At 49.0% G+C, this 24090-nt stretch overlaps 1 protein-coding gene across 1 annotated transcript in view; it reads left to right on the top strand.

Moving 5' to 3' along the window:
• Positions 1–24090, top strand: part of COL5A1 (collagen type V alpha 1 chain) — a gene marked incomplete at both ends in the record, with an annotated part of 146534 nt that overhangs the window by 59211 nt on the left and 63233 nt on the right. The window contains 7 exons of the mRNA XM_084299050.1: positions 6555–6686; positions 8479–8625; positions 8766–9014; positions 13023–13172; positions 13500–13556; positions 17238–17279; positions 17550–17612. Coding sequence (XP_084155176.1) covers positions 6555–6686; positions 8479–8625; positions 8766–9014; positions 13023–13172; positions 13500–13556; positions 17238–17279; positions 17550–17612 — 840 coding nt within the window. The remainder of the gene's footprint in view (positions 1–6554; positions 6687–8478; positions 8626–8765; positions 9015–13022; positions 13173–13499; positions 13557–17237; positions 17280–17549; positions 17613–24090) is intronic.

The following is a 24090-nucleotide window of genomic DNA, read 5'->3' as shown; positions in this document are numbered from 1 at the left end:
GTAACTGCACGTGCGATGCGCACGTAGTGCTCCATCTGACCACCACAGCCCCTTCACAGGCAGCTGGGCTCAAGGTTGAGTAAGGTTACGTACAATTGCTGCTTTTTGGGACCTTTAAGCTGGTGATTAGACATCCCTTCTGAAAGAATGAGGGTTTCAATTAGGCGCCGTGCCGGGGGATGAATTGGTGCTGGCGTGGGAAGGCCGGAGCTCAACTTGGGCTCTTGCCTGTTGTTAAATGGCTCTTTGAGCATTGCCAGGCTTTATCCTTCTCATCCCATTCTCTTTGGGGTGTTGACTGTCCCTACAGGAGATGCTCTATGGGTGGGACGTGAGAACTATGGAGTCGGGTGGGCGAGGGGAGGGTGACTGGAAGGCTACTGGTAGAGGGATGGGACTGGGAAGGGAAAGGCTCTGGGCTGCCGGAGTTTGGGGAGGGTTCCACGGATGTCTCAGGAAGAAATTGGGGATGATTAATGGCCATGACAAACTCAGCCATTTGGAAAGGCAAGAAAATCTTTCGCCCATTACGAGTAGGAAACTCTCCGAAATAGCGGACGGCTCTGTCCGTTGCCTGTAGAGCACTGTTGTGTAAATAATCCATAGTGCTGATTAATGCTGTGTATGTTGTCTTTGGGAATTAGCTCCGCGCTGTCACTTAAGCAAAAATGGACTTTGGCACAAGCTCGGGCTCTGCGTTTGCTTCGGTGACTGCTGCGGGTGCTCGGCGCTGAGCCCGGGGCTGCAGGCGCTGGCTGAGGAGTGCTTACATTAGCTCGGGACGTTATTTACATTGCCTGGCTATTGGAGCTGAGGTCGGGGGGAAAAGAATAGTAGCCACTCAAAAATTAAGCTTCCTGTAGTGTCTCCCCCTCTGTTAATGACTTGGGTCCTTGACTGGTATTTGGGTTTTGGCAGAGTGACGGTTTATTTGGGGGAGCTTTCCAGAATTAGGAAAGCCATCTGGCTTTTGAGCTCTTGGAGAATCGCTTGTCCTTGTCTTCTGCTAAGGAGCTGTTGCTAAGCTGCTTGTGATTTGTATTGCTGTGTTAGGCTGAGATCTGTCATAACCAACGCCGTGTCGTGCTGTGGCCTGTGCAAGCACACAAGAAATCACAGAATCGTTATGGTTGGAAAAGCCCTCCGAGATTCTGGTCCCACCATCACCCTACTGCCACTGTCACCCAGTAAACCATGTCCATAATGCATCCTCTTGCTATGAAAAAAAAACATTTCTAAGAACCGACCTGGAGAGGGCTGACTCGAGCGTGCAGTGGTGTTCCCCTGCCCACCCTTCTGATAAGAGCAGCGAGTCCCTGCATCCCCCTGCGATGGGAAATCGGGCTCCTCCTGTAACTACAAAATATGAAAAATTGAAATTCCTAAGCAGGTTAACTACCTTAGAGCTAAAGGGCTTATCTTCTCGTTGCTGTGGTCAGGGAGGGAGGCACGCAGGCTGTTCAAATAATTTCTGTAGCTCTTGTTTGTAGATCGTTTGTTTTCAGAGTTTAACGTGGGGAACGCTAGCAGCTTCTCTTTGGGGTGGGGATGCAGAACTGGGCTGGATGTGGTGAGGGCTGGGTGTCCTGGGGTACCTCCTCACCAATGCAGAGCTGCAGTGAGAAAGAAGAACTATCATCAGCCCTTGAGAAAGGTATTTACTTGAAGCTGTACTTGGTTTTGGTGAAACTTCTATCCCTTTTCTGCAAAATTGAACTTGTTTTTTTACTAAAAAGGACTCAGAAGAGGCTCTTATCTGAGTGCCAAAAGCCAGGAGGGAGCCATTCTTGTGGTGACTCGAGCCCAGGAGGGGAAATAGCAGAGGTCTCGCAGCAAAACCGTCTGTCCATTCCTGCAGCCCCCTTTGCGCAGGACAGGGAAGCAAACATCCGGGTTGTCTGCATCCAAACCACCAAGTATTCGCAGCTGACTCATGGCTGTGTGCGAACCGAGCCCTTCCCTTTTTTAATTTTATTTATTTTTTACTGAGCCAGATCTCCAACTGCTTGCTTCCAACTTTGTAAACTTTAACAATCCAATTTTGTAGCGCAACATCTTTGGGGGCCTGGAGGATGCCCTTCGGGTGCCAGTCACTCAGGCTCGCCCAGCGAGAGCAGGTCAGGATGCAGGAACAGGGGGGACGAGGCTTTGCTTGACCCCATTGCTGCTGTTTGGGTTCTTCTCTGCAGCAGCTATGTTTAAAGGACAAATCCTTGGGTGATGCCAATACCACGGAGGATGCACTGACACCGAGCAGTCACCGTGTGTCCAACTGGGTGTCCTGCTGTACCAGCAAGGGGCCATGGTGAATTTTGGGTCATTTATTGCTTCTCTTTGTCACCAACCTCTCTACCATCACTTCTCCTCTGCACACATGGAGTCCTGCACGGGGCAGCCGTGGTGTCCTTAGCAGGAAACCTCTGTCCACGGACAAGTGCTAATGACAGCTTTTATCAAGTGGAACATCTGAGGCTGGCAGGCCATCTCCGAGACAGGGATTAGGGTTTTTAGAAACTTGCTGCTGGGATCTCAAAGCTTTCACTTCACCATAGGGTCCCGCTGATCTTAGGCCACTCTTAAGCCATCTGATGGGGTTTGCATTTATGAAAGCGGCGAGTTTGTTGTAGCAAAACTCAGTAACGTCCCAATTGCTTCTGATAATTAAGATTTTTTCAAGATACACATCCTGGGTTTGTGGCTTTCCAGTTTAGAAGTGGGAATTTTAAAAGCCTCATCAAGTAGCCGTTATTCTTCTATAGTGCAGTGTCCCTAAGACTTCTGCGGTAGTGCACTAAAACAACAGCCCGGTTAATTATCAGTGCGTTGCAGTGGGAGCCCTGAAGAATCCCAGTATTTATGGAGCTGCTGCCAATGCCAGATGAAGTCACTCCGATTATCCTCGCCAGCTGTTTGTTTTGTTGAACCACAGCAATTTCTCCAAGTTACTGAAGTTGATGTCATTGGAAGTGATGTGACATTTTTGCACACATATAGAATAAGTGTTAAAAAATGCTCCAGAAGAGCTTTTCCAGTCGTGTCTGGGAGCTGGCTGGGGAGTTGAGTTAAACTGGCTTGATGGAACTTAATCCATAAAGCAAATGAGTCATCAGGCATAAATGGCTTTACCATAAATGTCAAACAAATTCGTACTGGCCGTGACAGTTAGCACTTACATCTGTTTGGTGGAGCAAAAAAAAAAAGCCTCACAATTCACCATGGTTTTCATAAATGCGCTGTTCTGCCTCTGCCTCTTCCCAGGAAGTTCTAGGAATAAAGGTCAACGTTTGATTTATTTGCCTTTTTTAAAAAGTAGCTCTTCTGGCGGATGAAATATGGGTTATCTTCAGACAAAAGAAGAGATTTTTATAGGAGTAATAAATGGTCAAGTGATGCAGGTCTTGGATTACAGCGTGCCTGGATGGGCTTTTTTGGGCATCTGTGTCCAGAGGTGCCCCAGGTGTGCTGGGGGGGGGCTGGAGTTTGCGAGGCTCACGATTTTTTACAAAGCAATGCCAATGCATTACTGACTTGCTCCCCAGCTGAGATACCTCTTTATTTGAAACCTAAATAAGCTGGCAGGTAAAATCTTGGAGCCAGGCGGTGTCACAGGAAGCCCTCTCCTCTGCAAAGGCTTCATGGAAAATCTGTGGCTGCTGCGGGGTGGCGTGAAGGGGAGGGTGACTTTACGGTATCTTCAGTATCATGGCTCTGACTGAGAAAAAAAGATGCTGAAATAGGAAGGAGAGGGGCCGGGGTGCTTTGTGAGACCGTAACGGTGAGACAAATAGACCTGTAGTGGAGCGGGGCTGGCCGTGCCTCTTTTGGCCAGCAGTGGGGCTGGGGGCAGCTATCTCTCGGCGAAATTTATTAGCAGCAACACACTTGAAAGGACACAAAAGGCTCGCGAACCTCCCAGCACGGCTTGCTCCATTTAAAGGCAGCTTTTTAAATCAAAGAAATGGGGCTCTTGACAGCGGAGCTTTGTGCATCTTTTGTGCAGCTCAGATAGCGGGGCTTTTTATTACAGGCTAAATTAGCCCGTTTTATTGTTTTGCACTGAGGGATGAGGTCAGTTGATGGGGAATTTTGCTAACAAGGTTTCACTCCTGTCTGCTTTTTACGAGCGTTAACAGGGATGCCCACCAGCGCTGTGCACTTGCTGTTAATGAAACCAAGAGGAAGAATCTGGCAGCCCCTGAGCCCTCCTCCTGCCCCCACCACTGAGCTGCTCAACCCATGGCAGGGCACTGAGCTCGGATGTTCCCTGGGGCTCATTCTTCCAAATTCTGGTGCCCTGGTTTTCCTTCTGGTTTTGCGTGCTGGAACAAGAGAAGGATGGGCTTTGCTCTGCGGGGCGATGGGGTTTGAAAAGGAAGTGGGAGAATAGGAATCGTGTTGGGTGATGCTCATGGAGCGTGGTGAGCTCTGAAGGAGCTGTCTGATGCAGCTCACGCCTTCTCCTGGCACCCTTTCCAAGCCAGATTTATTCAGATACACACTGACTTCAAGTTCTCAACCCAGAGCTAGCAGAGGGAGCTTTGTTCTTCCTCCCCTGCTTACTGGGCTGATGCCATCCCTCGGTGTGTTGCTTTGGGTGAGTTTGGGGTGTCTGCTCTGGCTGCAAAGCCTGACCCTGGAGGTGCTGGGACTTGCAGCGATGTCCTGTGTACTCAGAGGAGCTGCCAGAGGATGCGCTGCTCCTGTTCTGCTGCTGGGAAGCAGGGCAGGATTGGGCCAGGATTTCTTCCCATGCATAGCTCAGGAGCTGCCGTCAGCTGAGACTAAAAGTGAACTCAGCTTTAGCAAATTCTCTCCTGCTTAATCTTTTGTGCTGTGTTTATCCAACGTGCCTTTCTTTGCTTTATCTGTTCCTCGTGAATACACCAGTTTAGTTCTGGTCACTTATAGGATACAGGCTATCAGCTCTCCTTGAGGTGTAAATCCAGGCTTATCAGGAAGAAAAAGCTTTCAGGCTTCCTTCCTTGCCTCTCAGAGACAAGCACTGAGTCTGCTTCTGCGACTGTTTTATTTCAGCTTATCCCAACAGCACCAGATACTCCACACATGCAAATGGGGGAGCTTTGCCTAATGGAGAAGGACATAAATGGCTTAACTTGGTCCTGAGCGAGGGCAGGGATGGTTGGGGTCCTGCACTCAGAAATAGCAGTTGCAAGGACATTCACATCATGAGCTTCAAGCAAATTGTCTTGCCCAGGTTGGGCATCCTCTGAAGGTACAATCGAAGGGGCAGGCTGCTCTGAGCTGCGTGGGGAGGCTGGGATGATGTTCCGTGGGGTGAGAAACCCCAACCCCTCAGCAGGTCACCCTGCAGGCGGTGGCCAGGGCTGGCTGGAAATGGGAGATGTTCCTTGAGACAAAAACATATTTTCCATTTTCCTGGTCCTGCATCCCCCTTTTTTTTGTGGTCATGCTGCGAAAAAAAAGCCAAAGCAACAATGACAAAACTGAACTCCGTGGAATTACTTTTAAAAAAATAATCTTTTTTTTTTTAATGGTAATTGAAGACCACTTTGCAGACATCTCTGTTAATTTTCTAAAGGTTATTCAGAGGAAGCAATGACTAACAAGCTTAAACCACGGCTGAATTTTAGGGTAACTCGCATAACATTTGAGGGATGTGCAGATACTACAGGGAGCTGTAGTATCCAGAGATGGAGGCTCTGGACTCTTGCAAACCTCCTTTCCTTGCAGATCACTGCCAGAAATGCAAACAGCACAGTTTTGGTGAGGTCTGAAGGTGGTGTTCGGGTGGCACTGTGCCACTGGGGGGCTGTCCCCCACCATGGACCTGCTGGTTCCTGCACCTGGAGCAAGCCCAGCTCGTATGCGTGAGGGCAGCCCTGGCCTCGTGCTTCAAAAACATCCTTTGGTTTTCCACAGAGCTCTGAGACGTTCTGGCCAGGCTCTAGTCTGAGCTTCTGGTTCCTATTACGTGCCCGAGTTGTCCTCTCAGTTCTGCTGTCATGCTCCTTTTTTATCCTCAGCGATATTTTTCTATTATTAAACCAGGCTTTTCCCCCTAATTAAAGCATCAGCTCTAAAAATCCAAGTAGTAAGGTTTTGTCTTATGTAACCGTCTACTGAATAAGCTGTATTTTTGGTGTTATGGATAAACAGTGCAGTGATTTTTTAGGAAATTTAAGAGCAATTTCTGCTCTGACCTTTGGCTGTGCAGGGTTTGCTGTGCAGGCCTGGTGTCTGGGGAGCTTGCAGTGCACCTGGCTTTCGAGCAGCCTCTGCAAACTCCCTCTATTTTTATTTTATTTTTGTTTCTCATTATCAGGTGTACTTCTAATCTCTCTGCATCTGCCACTGCTGCAGGTGGAAAATTGAGGTGAGGCAGGAGCTGGTGAGGAGCTGATCTCTTTTATGAGACAAGGTGATGGGGTGGGAAAAACAGGAGTGTTGAGGTTAACGAGCAGCTGGGGAAGCAGCCCAGCACTGGGGCTTGTGCTTTTTGGTTCTCTGTGGTGTTTCATCCTCTCACCTGCAGGCTCTGTGCACACCCTGACGCTGTGTTTTCTTCCCCGCAGGGTGACATCCAGCAGCTCCTGATCGTGGCGGACCCCCGAGCAGCCCACGATTACTGCGAGCACTACAGCCCCGACTGTGACACCGCCATCCCCGACTCACCCCAGTCCCAGGACCCCAACCAGGACGAATACGTGAGTGGAGGGGCACGAAGCCTGGGGAGACCCCTGGGGAAGATGGGATGGGGATGCTTTGGGGGCAGCGGCATCAAGCTCCATGCCACGCTCAGCTCCTTCATCCCATTTGCCCTACAGCTCCAGCACAAGGCAGCGGCCCAGACAGAGCTTTGTTTTTAGGATCCACCACTCCTGGCCTCTGCCTGCTTGGCTCTTGCCCCCAGGAGTTTCCCTTCCTTTCTGCACTCCTCCCATTTCCAGCAATGAATAGTTGCTTTGAGCTCAAAGCTCGCAGCAGAGAGAGCCTGAGCTGACTCCGAAGCACCGACCTTCCCAGGCAGGTCGAATCCTGTCCAAAACATGCACCTGTTCCTAAATTCCAATTTTTACTGTTAAACTTGAAAAGAGATTAAGCACTTCTTTTTATTAGCACTTTCTTGAAACAGGTGGCAAGGGCAGGAGAAGTGATTTTATTTTATTTTTTTGCCTGTGCATTTGCCATTTGAATTTCATTTTGGCAGAAATGTTCCCAGCTGATCTGTAATGATTTCTCCTGTACATGCTGCTGTGCTAGCTAGTTTTTTTTCTAAAGTCAGATTTATTTCTTCATGGAAAGAAATGGAAAAAACAACAACAAAACAAACAAAAACACTGATAGCATGCCTCTTTATTTCTGCTGCTCAGTTGGAAATGCCTGGACGTGGCTGATTTCCAGATGACCATCACCTGAATTTTACACATTTAGGAGAGGTCTTGAGCCCAGCTCACAGCAATTAAAGTGTCTGGCACCCTCAGCTGCTTCTCAGTTCCTTGGCTGCTGCTTCTGCCTGATCTGTAGGTGATCGTGTGCACGCTCTCTTTCAGCTGGTCTCGGAGTTGCAGGCTCCTGCCACATCCCCACTGAGCTGCAATGCCATCGCCCTGCTCCAGTTTGGGTTTAGGTTAAAAATCTGCTCTGGGGAGCAGCGCAGGGCTTGCAGCAGCGTGCGGCAGAGCACGGCAGCGACGTGCTGTAACTGTGCCACCAGTGCTGCTGGAGAAACAAAAAAGCAAAACAAAATAGACTCTATGGTCAAAATATATGGTAGTAGGAAAAAAATAAAGCTCTGCTTTTGGAGCCAGCGATGCAGCAAGAGCTGGCTTGTCGTAAGGCCCTGTGTAAGAATAACTCCTCCATGTGCCGGCGTCTGCTGCCAGCAAGAGCGATGGACTGGCAAAGAGATTTGCCATGCCTGGCTGTAACCAAACGTTTAGTTTGTATTTCATTTTGAAGAATGACTGACGCCTTGTGGAAAACCCTGAAAATATCTTGGTTTTGAAGCCCTTCCGCCTGCGGGTCATGGCAGATAGGAAATCACACACACACCATTAGTGCAATCAGAGTGAAAATTGCTGCCCTGCTTCTTCAAGTGTGCGTTCATCCCCCTCTGTGTGTCTGGGATGTGACCCGAGAGGGCTCAGCAATTGGACATATAATAAAAAATCACTTTTTTGTTTGATTATGCTATCATGGGTGACTATGATTATGCTATCAAGGTGGCTTCAGTTCTCTCTGCTAAGGTGGAAGATGCCCCACAGCTGAGAGATTGTTGGGAAGCTGAAATGACAGCAATTATCAAAGCAATCAGCCCAAAGGCAGGCTCTTGGTGAAGGTGTTGTAGAAGTTGATGAACAATAGGAAGGGAAAAATGATGCTGCACTGGTCTGCACCACGGCATGGCCTGCTGATGTGAAATAAACCTAGAAAGGGCTGCCAGGAGCGTGCTGGGTGCCACCAGCTTATTTTCTGCTTTGTGGTTTCTCTTTGCAGTACACTGATGGGGAGGGAGAAGGTGACACCTACTACTACGAGTACCCCTACTACGAAGACGTTGATGAAGCTGTAAAGCCTGAGGCACCCACCACCAAACCTGCACCCCCCGAAGTGGCTGCTGGAGAGCGACCTGAGACCAAGCAGGTACCGACACGGGGTCCTGGCAATGGGGTGGTTGGTAAAAACAGCACCGGTATCAAGAGATGAGCTGGGGGGTGGAGGATGGTGCAGAACACCCCTTCTATTTCTCTGGTTCTGGCATTTTAGCTGTGTTTCTCCCACAGGACTATCCTGCCCCCACACCATCACCTGACACAGGGAACCCCACGGGGCGGACGAAAGGGGACGCTGCGGTGGATGACCCCCTCGTGGACGAGTACAACTATGAGACCATCAACGAGGAGTACTTCACACCTCTCCCGTATGAAGACCTCAACTACAACGAAGAAGTAGACCCCCAGGGTGGACTCACCGAGAACGCCGTGGAAGCTGAGCTCCCCACGAGTACCGTCGTCACCTACAACGAGACCGATGTAAGTTTAATGAATGCTCTTTCCCTTCACTTTGTTTTTTATTACTTCTGATATTTCATAGCCCTAAGCAAAGGAGATGTGATAATCCATATGGTAAATCTGTAGGTGGCTTGGGCAGCTGTTGGAAGAGGACATTTCGTAAGAGATACTCTTACTTGAGATATTCCAAGGTGTGGAAAACAGATATTTAGGATTTGACTGGGGACAATTATCCTGGAAGAATCTGCTCTGGATTTTAAACTGTTACAGATGTCCACAGATCGACCTCTGTTTTGAATACAGATCTACTGAAAATGGGATCAGTCTGGATCCTAGAGCTGATATTCTCTGGAGTAACTGCATGTTTAGTTATTTAATATGCTTCAGCTGAAATATGTCATGCTTGAGACTGTTGTACCCTGAAGTCTTGCCCAGTTTTTGTTTTTATGTAGGAGTTTGGGTAGTCCAACGTTGGTCTCATCCTTAGATGATCCAGGAGCATCAGCAAGGGGAGTTAATAGTGGGATGATGTTTTGGGGTGGATTTGTTAGGACCTGGCAGAGTTTTGTGATTCCTCCTTGAGTGGAGAGGAATGGGACTGCAGCACTCAAGGCTTCCTGTGAGATGCTGAAAGGTGGCAAAAGAGGCCAAAACAACTGGAGCTGGACCCAAAAACTTGAATTCAGAGGCATTGGGGGGAAAATGTCTGTAAGAGCCAAGCAGCTGGAGCACGGCAGGAGGTGAGGGCCGGTGGGGCGATGGGATCGAGCCCAGCAGCTGGGGATGGAGCTGCCACGGAGGAGGCAGCTGGGCGGCCCAAAGCGATACGCAGAAACAGAAAAAGCCTCCAGCACGTCTGAGGGAAGTGAGCACCAACCTGAGGGAACCAAAGGATGGGAAACATTTTTTTTAGTTTCCTGACAAACAGCCAGAAATCTCTGGCTAAGATTGAACTTTCTAATAAAGAAGAATTGAAGATTGGATAGGGTGACCTTAAAAAAAATTGAGAGAGGAAATAAGAGGCTCAAGGGCCACGTTAGCACCTTTTCCTTTAGGAAAAGGAAATAAAAGAGGAGGATAGGTCAGGGAAACCCACTGCAAAGCTTTCTTTTGTGAAAACTGAGCCTGCTCTCAGCACAGCAGCTTACAGGTGAGGGCGTGCAAGATGTCTTGTCCCCAGATCTTGTCCCCAGAAACCCCAGAAGAGGTGGCATGTGAAAGGGGAAGGCTCCAGGAGTACTCCAGGGTGGGAGCCTACTCCAGTTTACCCAGTTGCTCCACTGAATCGCTCAGTGATGAGCAGAGAAAGGGACGCAACTTGCCCAGCTGAGGGAGATTTCCATGCACCAAGGCAAAGGCTAATGCAGCGTGACATGGCGCAGGCTCCCCAAAAGTGGCAGCCTGAGGTGCAGGGATCCCAGCAGAGGATGTGGGTTTCAGGTTCACACCTCAGTGTGGAAGGTCAGGGCCCCACCTGCAGCTGTGAACTCTTGAGGGAACAGAAACAGAACCCTTTAACCCAGTGGCCAAGCAAGCTGCCCACGAGCAGTGTGGAAGGGGGGATGTCTGGCACCGGAGTTCACCTGCAAGAGATTTGGGAAGAGAGCAATTCCTCCATCTGAATTTACAAGGTGACTCTGTCTTACACGAGTGGACCTTTCAGGGGGTGATGTGTGAGGTTTTGGAGGCAGGTGCAGTCTATTAACTCTCCTGGGCTTGAGCTTCATTATGGCTAATAACGCCGTGATAAATGCCAGTGAGCAGTTCTGAGATTGAGTAGGCAATACTCCTGTGAACAAAAGGAGCAGGGGACAGATATATTTTGTTCATTGCCCGCAATTCATCAGGCAGTTTACTTTGCTTGTCTAGATGCATATACCAAGGGCTTCCTATCTGCATCATGTTCTTAAAAGGGAAGGCTAAAAGGTGATTTACAAGAAGCTGTTATCAGCAAAGAATCGCAGTATTGTGCACAGTGATTTTTTGACCTCTTGTTTTCTTTTTCTGGGCTGTGTTCTGATTGTTAAAGGAGATTATTTTTATTTTTATTTTTTTCCCAAAAAATCTGCAAAATCTCAGCACAGAGAACTTTCCTTCTGCTCTGCACGGTTATTCAGAGTATTACCTCTTTCCATGCAAATTGATTTGGGGATATCAGAGTATCAAAACAGACTTTTTTGATGTTAATGTCGGGAAATGCAATTTGAAAAAAAGCTTGCTGTATTATCTCTAAGAGCTTTATAGAAAGATAAACAGGTTTTGAGGTTTCAAAGTGCAAACCCAGATAAAAGATTTTTAACAGGATAAGAGGTGTGATAGCACTAGATCCATTTGCATGGTACAAAGGAAAAATAATGCTCATTTTTCCAGGTTTTCTAAGCAAGAGTCACTATCAGGTTGTTAAAAAAAAAAAAAAAAAAAGTCCATAAACATAAGGTGCAAATTTTTGCTATGTCAAAAAATTGATCTAGAAGCAACTCAAGTCTATCAGTGATGCTATCAAAAACCATTTTCAAAAGTGTTCAGAGGCTGTTTAGGAAATGTGTCAAAATTTTATAAAAGAACCTGCAGCCAGCTTTTGGCCTTGCCCAGACTTTGGATTGAGAACCGTAACCGAAGTTTTCGTGTTAAATGTTGGCAAAGAAATTTGCTTTTAAAGTTTTCTACTCTATACCATGAACGGATAATTCACTAATGTTAGAATCAGGCAAAATCAGTTTCCAAATGGCTCTGAGAAGTTGGCAATGATACAGAAAAAAGATGGGGAGAGGGACAGGGTGTTGAGAGAGCATTATTTTCTAGCAGGGCCAGAACTATGAAATTCTGTGGTGTCCTTTTGGATTTTACCTCTGTTCCCAGTTTTTCAATGCTCTGATCCAAGAAAATATGAGACAGGATGATTTGTCATGATTTTTTCCCTGCTAATTAAATGATAAAGTGGGCAGGGCTAGGAAGTGATACGAAAGAGCCGAAATCTCTGTATGTTTGCCTTAGCACCAGGCTTATTCTTTAAACCCTCTTACATTTAGGTACAGATGCTCATGCTTATGGATTCTGAGCAGTTTGGGCACAGAAACAAGGTCTGGAAGCGGTGGTGGCATTTAAGTAGTTCTGAATTCATAGCAGTGAGGAGATGATTTCTCTGGGAAGCACTGGAAATAATTAAATTTCTGGACCATTTTGATTATTACCTGGATGGGGAAGAAACAAAATGATTATCAGCACATGTTCTTCTTTATGGTGCTCTTCAAACTGAAGGGTGCCAGAGACAGTTGCCCGCAAAGCTACAGAAAGGGCAAGGAGATGGACATAAGCAAGGAAATTCTGCTATTTATTTAATATCCTTGTTTATAGACCATAGTATCTGTTGCTGTGAAGATTCAGACAGGATTTAGGGATTAATGAATCAAATTTGTAAAAATTTCTGCTACCGCTCTTTGGAAAAGCACAACTGTCTTGGATCCCAGACAAAACAAACAGGAGGTTTTTGTATAAGCAAGCTTGGATTTTTCCACATTTCCTCCTGTAATTAGATTCTCATAATGACACGTTGCGTTTTTGACATGACTTTTTAGAATGAGACTGGATGTGATTTATTTTTTTGTGTGTGTGCTTAATAATCCAGCAACTCCAACATTCAGGCTGAGAGAGATGAGCAGGGTCTAGAGTTGGAAACTTCGCTTCCATGTTTCTTCAAGCCTCTGGAGCTTGTGGGGTTGTCCTGGCAGGAGCTCTTGCTCCGTGCTGCTTTGCTGCCCAGGCTGTTACACCCAGGGTTATGTCTGGGATTGATGGAGAAATGCCAGGGAAAGCCAGGGTACACATCGATGTGAACATCCTGCCATCAGAGAAGAGTCTTGCAGATCACTGGAGACCTTAAAACTCCAGATTTCAACTTTCCTGCTTTTTATTTGCAACTATTATTATAAAGCTACTTCACTTCCCCAAACCTACTGTCTACCCTGAGGTTTTCAGCATGTGCATCCTATAGAAGTTTGCATCCTGACGTGTTCCTCCTCTTGCTTTCAGAACCCTCAAGAAGGAGACGACCTGGATAAAGATTTCACCGAGGAAACAATAAAAGAATATGATGGGAATTACTACAACTACTACGACAGAACCGTGTCTCCTGACATTGGGCCGGGGATGCCTGCGAACCAGGACACCATCTACGAAGGGGTGAGTGCTTCTTCCATTGGATGTAAACGTAGTTCAAAACGTTTTTATTTAATGTTATTGAATGTTCCCACGGTGATATCATAGAGACGAGCACTGCAAAAGGCAGTGGTCCTATCCCATTTGGGTTCATCCACCTTGATGGACGTGCTTGCTGCACGGGAGATGGCTCCATGTCCTGGTTAGGTGGAGGTGCCCCATTTCTGCCCTACAAAAACCTGCTGTCCTCTGGTGGCAGAAAAATCCCCAGATCCTGCGTGGGGCCATGTTGGTGGTGTGAGCAATGTTCTCATCAACTCTTTACCCTTCTTCTTCTTTCCCGTGCTGCAGATTGGGGGTCCACGGGGTGAGAAAGGACAGAAGGGGGAGCCTGCGATTATTGAGCCGGTAAGGACGATCTCTGTTCTTTTTTCTTTTTATCTCCCAAGGAAAAAGGCATAAGGGGTGTGCTCTGTGTGATTTGGTGCTCTGTATTCTGCCGCGTAGCTGGGAGGAAAACTTCCCATGAAATAATTACTTGGTTCATTTTAATATAAAATCCTGTAATCTTTTTTTTTTTTTTTTTAATTTCACAAAGCAGCCTAAATTAGGAAGGAAGTGCAAAATTTCCCATGACATCTCTCATTCGCCGTAACAACCCAGGCCGTGTAAAATGGAAGTGCCTGGCAGAGGCCGTCCCCAGCTCTGTGGGATTTTGAGGACCTCTGCAGCTGGTGGCCAGGTCCCATCCTGACCTGAACCTATAGCTTGGGGCCGCCTTTAATGGTGCAGCTAATGGGGTCGGCTCTGTGGAAATAAAAGGGTTCCCACTGCACACGGGGTGGGAGCTGAGCGGAGAGGCTTGCACTTCCAGAGGAGCCCTGTGCTGTCCCAGGAGGGAAACTCAACACTTTCCTTCGTTACGATTCTGCCCTGGCCCACTCCCGAGGTGTTTTTTCTTTCTGAAGAACAATAAAAACTGCCCGTGCCCTTTGCAGTCTGCAGAAAATGTGGGTTTCCAAGTGAGCATCCCTCTGTAGGTGTGCACAGGGATGGAGGCTCGGCAGTCCCCAGCCCTGCTCGTGCTGGGACAGCCACTTTTGGCTCAGTTTGGGCAGTTAATGTGTGTCTGCCCCTCGCTGGGCACCACAGTGCCCCTGGACAGCAACAGGGGGCTTTGCATCCCTGCAGTCACCCCATCAACAGCGTCCCTGAAGGGCCAAGCACAGGCTCGCTGCACACCAGCAGCTCAATTAACCTAATTTCCCTTGGCAGAGGGCCCGTGCAGTGCCCAGCGTGGCAGCAGCACTTCCCATCACCCCCAGCCCCTCATTTTCATTTGCATTTTTCCTCCCTTTCCCTCTCGAGGAGACTTTGCCGGTGCCGGTGGGGCCATGGAGGAGCCGGGGGGGCAGCAGCAGGGCTCTGCAAGCCTCCCCGCATGCTTGATAAAAGCATCTCCGAGCCTTCCTTCCTCCGTTTCCCTTCTGGGTCCTGCTCTCGGGCTGCAAACAAAGGGCAGGGAGCGAGCGATGCGCTGAACCGCGGCGCGGGGAGGGTGGGGGGCGAGCAGAAAGACGCGGGGAAAGGCAGCCCCAGAAGCCTGCCCTCGGCCAGAACCAATCCGAAACGTTACAGAGCAAGCAAAATAGTTAAGTTTAATCATCCAGAAAGAATTTGGCTGCCTTTGCTATTTCAAAACACTGGAGCCACGTATAGCTTTTTGCCAGAAAGTAAACAAGACCAAATGCTGCCTCGCTCCTCTCTGCTCGGTTCCTCCTCGGCGGAGAGAGAAATTCACATTCGCCGTGCTCTTTATCTCCGTTTTGATCGGGGCTGCAGCAGAACAGGGGAAATAAAAACCAAGCAGGGAAGGCGGGTTCTGCTGAATTTTCTCAGCTTTTCATTCACGGCGCCCGGCCCTCAATCCTTGCTCGGTGCTGACGCTCGCTGGAGGCAGCAGGGCAGCACAGGAGTGGGGTGAGGATGGTCCTGCTTGGGGGCACGGGGATGTTGGGACCCCCCTCGTGTCCCAGTTATGGGGTGTCCTGCCCTGCCTGGCTGCTCCCAGAGCCTCCTCGTGTTTCTGCCCCTCGTGTTGCTGAGCCCGTTGTGTAAACAGCTGAGATCCCTTGCCGAGGAGACTCTCCAGATGTCCCTAAAGCTAGGGCTCAACGTAAACCGACAGATAAATACGGGGAGATGCCAAGGATGTTTGCGTTGTGAATTGGCTCCTTAGCCCAGACCCCGCCGTGCCGGGGAGCATCCTGCAGCCAGCCATGGAAAGCCCTGGTGCTGTGTGTGCTCAGGCCGTGATGATGCTGGCACCCAGCAGCTCCAAAAAAAAGCCCTGGGGGGGGGACAGAGGTGGGCTGTGGCTCTCAGCACCGGGCTGGAGACATCTACTAGCCTGGTGAAGGGAAGGGTTGGCATTGGTTTGTGTTTCGGAGCCTGCCACACCAAAATGTGCCATCGTTAGTCTGGGTGTCACCAGGGATGGGTCTGAGGGTGCCCCTGTGGGCTTGCTGGGAGCTTTGGGGTTTTCTGAGCAACATCCTCATCGGGGACTGAAAAGGAGCTGGTGCTTAGCATATGTCATTCCTGTGGAGAGCCTTCTTTATCGGCTTAGCTTGCCACATCTTGCTAGCCCACAGCAGCAAATAGCTCACTTAGTGAGGGTTGGGGCAGTGCTGTGTAAGGTTTCCCCCTAATTTACACCCAAAAGAGAGCTGTGGCTCCGTGGCGGTCAGTGACACTGCTCTCAGAATGGGGATGGAGCAAAGGCCAGGAGCTGTTCTCTTTACCCGCAAAGAACAACACAGGTGCTAGTAGAACATCTCCCAGATGCACCCAAATCTGCAGAAAGCGGATTTAAATGACGTGGTAATGGAGAGTACGGGTGTGAGGAGGGACAGAAAATAACGCTGGCCCTGCATTAATGGTGCCGAAACAGCACTAATGGAAGCAAGGCTGGCTCCTGCCAGCATGTTTGGTCTAATTTTTGCTCCTCTGGGGTTAGGCACTGTGGCTTTGGGGGCAGGCCTGGGTTTTCTTCTCCCCATTTCAGACCCGTTCAGCTCAGCCCTGTCTGCTCCCGTGGCTGCCGTGGGCTCAGCCGATGCTTTTAGCACCAGAGCCCAGCCAAGGGTGGCCCAAGACCAAGCGCTTGCTTCTCCCAGGCGAGCCCGTGGGGATCTGCAGGCTTTCCTAGGCTGCTTGCATCCCCTGGGAGTGATTTCCCCAGTTCCACAGAGGAGCTGGCAAGGGCTGAAAGCGCTTTGGCTCGAGTGAGGTGCCCACTGGGTGCATGGTCACTGGTCCCGAGATAAAAAGGCAGCGCTGGCTGTGGGGCTCTGCCCAGTACGGCATCCTGATGCCTGCTGGAAAACGTTTGCCTGGCGTATTGGGAGGATTTTTTCCTGCCTCTTACATACCAATGAGGGGAAAATGAAAAAAAACACACCACCTCTCAATTCTACTGAATGCATGATAGATCTGATTTAAAGTTATGACAAAATATTTAGATTAAAAGGAATGAAATAACATTATTCTACCATTTTGCCCACACAGTGATTTCCTAGGTACACAGAGTAAATCACGGTGTGCAGCCTGCTAGAAAAGTAATTTCAAAAAAAAAAAAAAAAAAAAAAGCACCTTGCAGTTTGATTATTAACTTTTTTTTAAAGCTGCTTGGGCTCAGAGACAGCTTCTTCCTGACAACGAGCCCTTCTCCCCCTGCAGCACAGCCGAGGTTTGTGTGCGCCCTGGGTTTGCTTGTCCTTGAGCTAAGGGAGAAGGGTTTTTTTTATGGAAGATGCCTCTGCGCTGTGGTGAGGCTTGGTGCTGGGGGAAAGGGCTGTTCTGCCAAGCCCTGCATGGTCCAGAAAAATGGCATTTGGCTTTTCAATGCGCAGGGGGTGTCACTGGGGGAGAATGGGAACTGCTCAGCTTCTGGGATGCCCAGACCCAGCAGCAAGACATGAAATACTTAAGGCCAGACAAAGCATTGGGTTTCCAGCCCTGATGTTGACGTGACTTGGAGGATGTGCTCTGCTAATCACTGTTTTTTTTTTCCTTCTTCTTATTTAGGGAATGCTTGTGGAGGGCCCCCCAGGTCCCGAAGGCCCGGCAGTAAGTGGCACTTTGTTTACGCCTCACTGGAGGGTGCGTGGTGCTGGATGTGTGCGTTGCAGGGAGCTGAGCAGAGGGCTCAGCGCCCATCTGTGCCCGGGATGTGTTGCTTCCATGTGCCATGCATGTGTACGGAGCGCTTTGGAGTCTGCTTTCTGGAGCAAAAATAAACAGAAAGCTCTAATTCTTTTCCTGTGCTTTCTATGAATGTTACAAATAATGCACATTTTCATTCAGTGGCTTATTTTTTTTATTTTTTTTCTCTCCTAGGGTCTTCCAGGACCTCCAGGACCAACTGGACCCGTGGGCCTAATGGGAGACCCTGGGGAGAGAGTGAGTACCCCTGTTTTTCTCCTCTTAGAAGCCTTTTGTCATTTTTTGTCTTCAAAGCGGGACTGTGGTGCCTTATTGGAACCCTAAATTCTGCTGGTTGCACGAGGCGTTTGATGGTGTTCCCTCTCTGAGTCCTTGGTCTTAACACCTCAGAGCTGGGTGAAGAGGATGTCAGCCCTAAAAGATGCTTGCGCCAGGGTAAAGGGCAGACCTTTGCACCCAGGGACAAGTGGCTGGGGACTAGCCACGGTAGTGAGCAGCACTAAGCACTTTTCTCCAGGCTAAAACCAAGACTAAAGCTGACAAACCCTCTCCTCTCTGCCTGCACCCTTTGGCATGTTATTAGTCATTAGGGCACAGGAGCTGGGCACTGGGAGAACAGGGTGAGCCAGCACACAAAACAGCCATGAGCACAGAAAAATGGAGCTCATTGTGATTCTGAATCCTCATTTCAGCTGGTGGTGCGGGTCCTGCAGCAGAGGGGTTGGTTTTGGCTGCATCCAGCACAGCCCCTGGTGTCGCACCACCATCCCGCTGTGTTTTTCACCCCTATTTTAGGGGCTGCTGAACTCAAGCCTCAGCTCAGCAAGAGGTGTGCAAGCATTAGGCATGCAGGAAAAGCTTGGCTTGTCCTCTCTGAACAAAACGAGCTGTAATGGGGCCAGGCAGTTGCACCAAGGCAAGTGTCCAGGGCCACGTCAGGCTCGAGGGCTGCTGCTGGGAGCAATTTTAGCGGGCGCTAGAAGTCCACCTAAAAATAAAAGCGGCCCTAAGGACAGGGCACTTTGTGGCCTGAGGCACAGAGTCTCAGTGACCAAAAGGGCAGAAAGCATGCCTACAGATGGCTCTTTGAAGGCAGGCTGGCTGGAGGTCTATTTTTCCAGCCTTTCTCTGGGAAAGCGGGGGCGGGAGGAGAGCAGCAGTGATGCTGATGGCAGGAGATGTGCCTGGATGCACCGCGTCCCGCAGCTGTCAGTGCTGTCACCCGGTGAATGCAGAATGCCTCGGCGATGGAGGGAGTGCTTATCAGCAAACACTCCTCAATCTGATGGCCAGGGCCTCAGCAGCTTTTCCTGGCAGATAACGCAGCAGGGTCTGACACACCACGGCGTCCTCAGCTGTTTTAGCAGCTGCTTTCTGAGTAGGGAATTGTCCTATCTGTCCCTGGGCTGCAGCAGGGATAGGATAGGGAGACCCAGACCCTCTGCATCTGCAGGGTTTCCTGCTCTGCTGGCTGAGTTTCTTGGATTTTGTCTGTACAGGATGGGAGAAGCTGCTCAGGCTCAAATGGGAAGGTCCATGCCGACAAAGGTGTTGTGCTGCTCTGATGCACATCTTAGCACAGCTAATTGCTGCGACTCCTGTTAAGGATTCATGTTGTAGCATTGCTGTTTGTCTTTTTTCCACTTTATTTTCTATTTCAGTTGCATAACCTAAGACCCAGAATGAACACGAGGGAGGATTTGTTCCGTTGCAGGGAATCAGAACGAGATTTCTGTGCTACGAAGGAGCTCAGTGTAGCTTTGTTTGTAATGCTTAAGCGATGCTGGAGGTTTGCATGGCTGCCTCTGCAGTAACTATCAGGTCTGCATCACATCCCCTGGGCTTTATTCCTCCTTACCCTTGCAGGCAGGCAGCACCAGTGGAAGCCCCTCAGGAAAGGGCTGAGCACATTTCCACCCTAGGATGGGATGAAGCACAATGTGAAAACTCCAGCTAGAACAGCTAAATGTTCTTCCTTAAATCCTCTGTAGCCAGGCTTTCTGCATTAAGTAGGGGCTGAGCTGGTTTTCACCAGTCTCTCCTACCCTCAGCTTTTAAAAGCTGTCGTCCCTTGCAGGAAAGGCTTGAGGTCACTCTGAAACAACACTCCTGGGTCTCTTTTATGCCCCACATCCCCCTGAGCTGTTGTCCTCCCCAGCACTGCCCTTATACCCTTCCTCTCCCACCCCTCGAGGTGGTTCTCCAGCCCACCCATTCACCAGGAAAAAAAAAAGCAAGAGATGGGGAACTGCATTTTGGTGCTCACTGAAAGCAACACCCCGTTGTTGTGGGATGTCCCCTGTGGCCTGGCTGCCATGCTTGGGGCACAGCAGGACCAGCTGCACTGCCACCTTTCCTGCCTGCTGGAGGATGAGGCAACCAGCTGGCTCCAAAGCTTCCTTGCTCACCTCCCAGCCTGAGGACGTGCATGTTGCAAAATGCAAGTGTTGGGAGAAATAAAACCATTGCTGGCCTGCACTGGAAGGTGTCTGGTGTGGTTTTCAGGTGTACTTGAGGAGATTGCTTAGGTGTTGGGGTCGTGTGGCAGTCAACCTGGCTCAGGCCCCATATTTTTAATTAAGGCTCTTGGTTGCCTTGCTGGTCCCGGGGGCCTTGGCTGGAGCTCGCTGGCTGCCGTGCTGCCACAACCCCCCGGAGCCCTTCTGTAAAGACCCTCGCTTCATTTACACTCCTGGTGTATTTATTGTTGTTTTTTTTTGATGGAACAGTAAAAACATTTCTTGTGGTTGTGACATGATTGAGAACGAGAGGCCCTGCCTGAGCTCCATCGATCGGTGTCTGCGAGCTCAGAAAGTCAATACGCAGCCACGAGCCCGCGGCTGGGTGCCAGGGCCACCGCTCCAAGGCTTGCTTAACCCTCAAGCCACCACAGATCTGGGTCTTCCTGCACTGCCCTGGCAAGGCTCTGCATCCTTCAGTGTTGGAGTTTGTAGGGGACCATCCACAGTTCATTTGGGCAAGGTCCCAGCAATGTTTTTGCAGCACAAATCTTGCAGCAGCCTAGGATTAGTCAACACAGCCCTTGGTAGTCTTCATTTGCCCTCACGTTCAGCCTCCATGGGTCCTACATGTTGTCCAGCTTGCTCTTCTACTCCCCTTGATGCTCTTCCCCTGCTCCTAACAATTATTTGTGTGCCAGGATGGGTGCTGACCCTGATGAGGAGGGAGGTAGCGCTTCTGCCGCTTGTCCACGCAGATGTTTGCTGGCCAGGCTCCTCCTGAATGGCCGTGCAAAGCCAACCAGCAGCAGACACACTGTCCCTGATGTTGTCATTACACACCCTGAAATTAAAGGCTTCATTTGCATTCTAGCCCAGACAGCACATCCTGCTTTTACAGAGTGTCCAGAACAGAATGTAATCCAACATATTGTGCATGGAGAAGTGATGAACTTGCACAGCCAGGAACTGAAACTGTATTAAAACACTCTTTTCAATTAGAGCAGCTCCTCTTTAATTTGTTTATTATTAACCCTGCGCATAGCTCATGAATTTACATGGCACTTATATGTGTACAGTGAGGAACATTTCTTATGCCAGCATCTGATAAGGACTTATTTGCAATCAGGCAGGTGCACTGAATTAATATACCAACAATATTCAGCTATGTTAATATTGGCCAACACTCATTTAGCTCTGTTTTATTCATCATGTCAGTTTGTTCATTTATCCCAGTTACTTTACAAAGCACAGAGGAGCTCGCATCACCAGCAAAGCTGCAGAGCAGCCTGTTTGTGGGAGGTAGCAGAGGGCTGATGGGGAGTTTCTTTCAAGTGGTGGGAAGAAGGAAATATGGCACTTAGGAGGCCAGAGAGCTGTTTTGTGGGTACTCCAGAATGGAATGAAGAAAAGGGGAGATTTTTATTTATATCTTTAATTTTAAACGAGATGGTCTGTAGCATTATAACAAATCTCACCCTGGTCGCTAACCCCATTGTGTGTTGGGAAATAAATGTGGGTGCCTTGGTGCTGCTGGGCTTCTGCTCAGCTTCCCTCCAGCTCTGAGCAAAAGCTGGTCTCAAAGCCATCATTACATTTCCCAAGCTCATGCAGTCCTAATGTCTCCATGGCCTTATTTCCACTGAGAATAGTTTTTCATCTCCAGAGTTTAATAGGATCCCTAAAATCCTTCCTGCAGTTCTGAAAGGCTCGAAGCTTTCAGGGTACCCTGTCTTCCATCAGACTGCAAGCGGTGCCTTACACAGAAAACCCTAAATGCTGTGAGAAAGATCTTTTCTCATGAAATTCTATGGCCAGGGTAGAAAAATAATCCTTGACTTGAAGCTCAAAACTGCAGGCTGGTGGGTGGGTCTGTGTGCCTGCTGCTGGGCACTGTTCTCAACACCCACCGTGTGTCTGTCCATCACTGTCTGCTATGTGACGATCATGAGAACTAACACAGATGTGAGTTTAAGCTTTCCCTTGAAATATTGCATTAGTGTTTGTGCTCAGCGTGGCATCTTGGAGCACTGTACCAAATTAAAGTTGAAGTTCCCATCCCTGGTTGCTGTATATCAGCAGATCTCTGTTTACATAATGAGAGTGACACAGATTTACACCAACGGAGGGTCTGATGTGCTGCATTTCTTAAAGGCATTCAGAGGTTTCTGCAACCCAGCCTCAATTTAAATTTACAAAGTGCTTTGTGGTTTGGATTTTTCCTCCATGTCACTGCCCCCCACTGCTCCACCCCGCAAGGAAAAGACCTCACGCACCCAACCTGAAACATAACAAGGCATTTTTGTAGAAAAACACCCCACCAACATTTGTCGGGCAGAGTACACAACAAGAGATAAACAAGCTCATTCCTGATCCGTCATACAGGGGACCAGAGCTAAAGGAGAGGGGAGAGAGGGAAGAAAGTTTATTATATAAAGACGAGCCTGGCCTAAATTATTTATCATGCTGCTGGTGCGGCAGATGGGGCTGCCCTCTGCACCTCACCAGCAGAGCCAGGGACTCCGGTGTCGGCCAGACTAAGTAAACACCAGGAATGTAACATCATGAGCTTGTCTTGAAAAATGGATGGGCTGGCGTGTCGCGCAGCCTTCCTTCGGCGCTGAGGGAGCCGTTGGGTGGTTTTGATGATAAATCAGGGGCTGCAGCTCTGGCTCGCTGCGGCGCTGGGAGCAGCGTTGTTATTCCGGGCCGGTTGCAGTGCGGAGCTGGGTGCCTGGCCCGCGGCACCGCGCCGCCCTGTGATTGTGGTGCAGGGCAGGGGAACAGCCCCGCGGGGTGGGGTGATGGTGGCTGTCGTTCCCCAGGGCTGGGCTCTAATTTAGGGCTCGGAACTTTGGCTCGAATGCTTTATGTTCCTTTTTAAGAGGGAGACGAGGAAGGAGATGGTAGGTTAAGGAAGGCAGGGAGGGTAAGGGAGGGAGGAAAGAGGTGCGAGGTGAAGCTGAGTCCGGTGCTCCTGCAGAAATGGGGAGCTGCATGGCTGAGACAAGATGTGGGGGAAGAAAACATCAGTTCCAGTATGGCCTGAGACCCTCAGCCCAAACCAAGGCAGATCTGAAGGATGTTTTTAGATTCCCCCTTCATAGAAATAGACCCAACGAGCACCCAGATCTGAAAGTAAAACAATGGGGCAAGGGAAACACTTCAACTACCGTTTCTAAATCCTCTGCTTTAGGGACTTTGTACCCTTTTGTCTTTCCCTCCTCCCTCTCCCAGCCTCACCCCCCTTCCTTTGCGTTGTGTGGTGAGCACGCATCTTCTCAGGACAAGGGCTGGCTCTTCTGTGTCCACAGGTGTCTGGGATTGTGGCAGGATTTTATTTTCCCTTTTGTTTGGTGTCTGGATGGGTTTGAGAGCTTCAGACAAATGGGAGAGAATACAAACTAATGTGGATGTTTATCGCTTGCCCTCCTAAGGGCTTTGGTCCTCCACAGATGACTTTATTGTTGGCATTTACCGACCAGGGGAGTGTCCAAGTCCTCAAACCTGAGCTTCTGGCCAGGCAGTTCTGTCTGCCTTGCCATGAAGAGAGCACCAGGGCTCCTGGGTCAAGATCAAGCCACTCTCAGCCCTTTAAGCTGGTGTGAAAATTGCAATTCTGCATGCTCACCGAGTGGTTGGATGTCATCCTCGTTTGTATGTAGGCTTGCTGGATGGTTGTGAAAAGTTGGGTTAACTTAAACTTATTGCCGAGTCCACAGCTGTGAGTGTGAATAATTTGTGGGCTGTCTTATGGAAATTGGCCATATTTGATTATTTATGGCTTCATCAATACATCTTTTATTACGTACTTGTTTCTTTAGTGTAAGTTAAAGATACTCAGCTGATGTTAATCAGCGCAGCTCTGTTGAGATCCTCGGAGTTTGGCTGATTTACAGCTGCTGACAGGATCACTTCGTTGTAGACAGAAGTAGCCTCACAGGACAAAAAAAAAAAAAGAAAAAAAAGACTGAAGAGAGAAAAATGGAATGACCCAGATGACTGAACATGCACGGAAATGTATTTATCTTTCCACATTTCTATTTCGCTGACCTGAGTTATGAAGTTTCATATACCTTTTTAATAGATTTTAAGAGACTCTACTAAACATTGATTCCATTGACTTGGAACAACGCAGAGGGTTTTATTGTTCACTCAAATATTGCTTATGGCAGACACTGAAAATATAGGGGCCAGGATGTAAGGAGAGGGAATTACTAAGAAAAACCATGTGCGCTTACAGATGTGCTTCCACA

This window comes from Netta rufina (genome assembly GCF_964035555.1).
Source record: "Netta rufina genome assembly, chromosome: 20".
NCBI classification, from domain to species: domain Eukaryota; kingdom Metazoa; phylum Chordata; class Aves; order Anseriformes; family Anatidae; genus Netta; species Netta rufina.
Note: the sequence above shows the minus strand (reverse complement) of the source record. Positions and strands in the feature narration are given on the sequence as shown.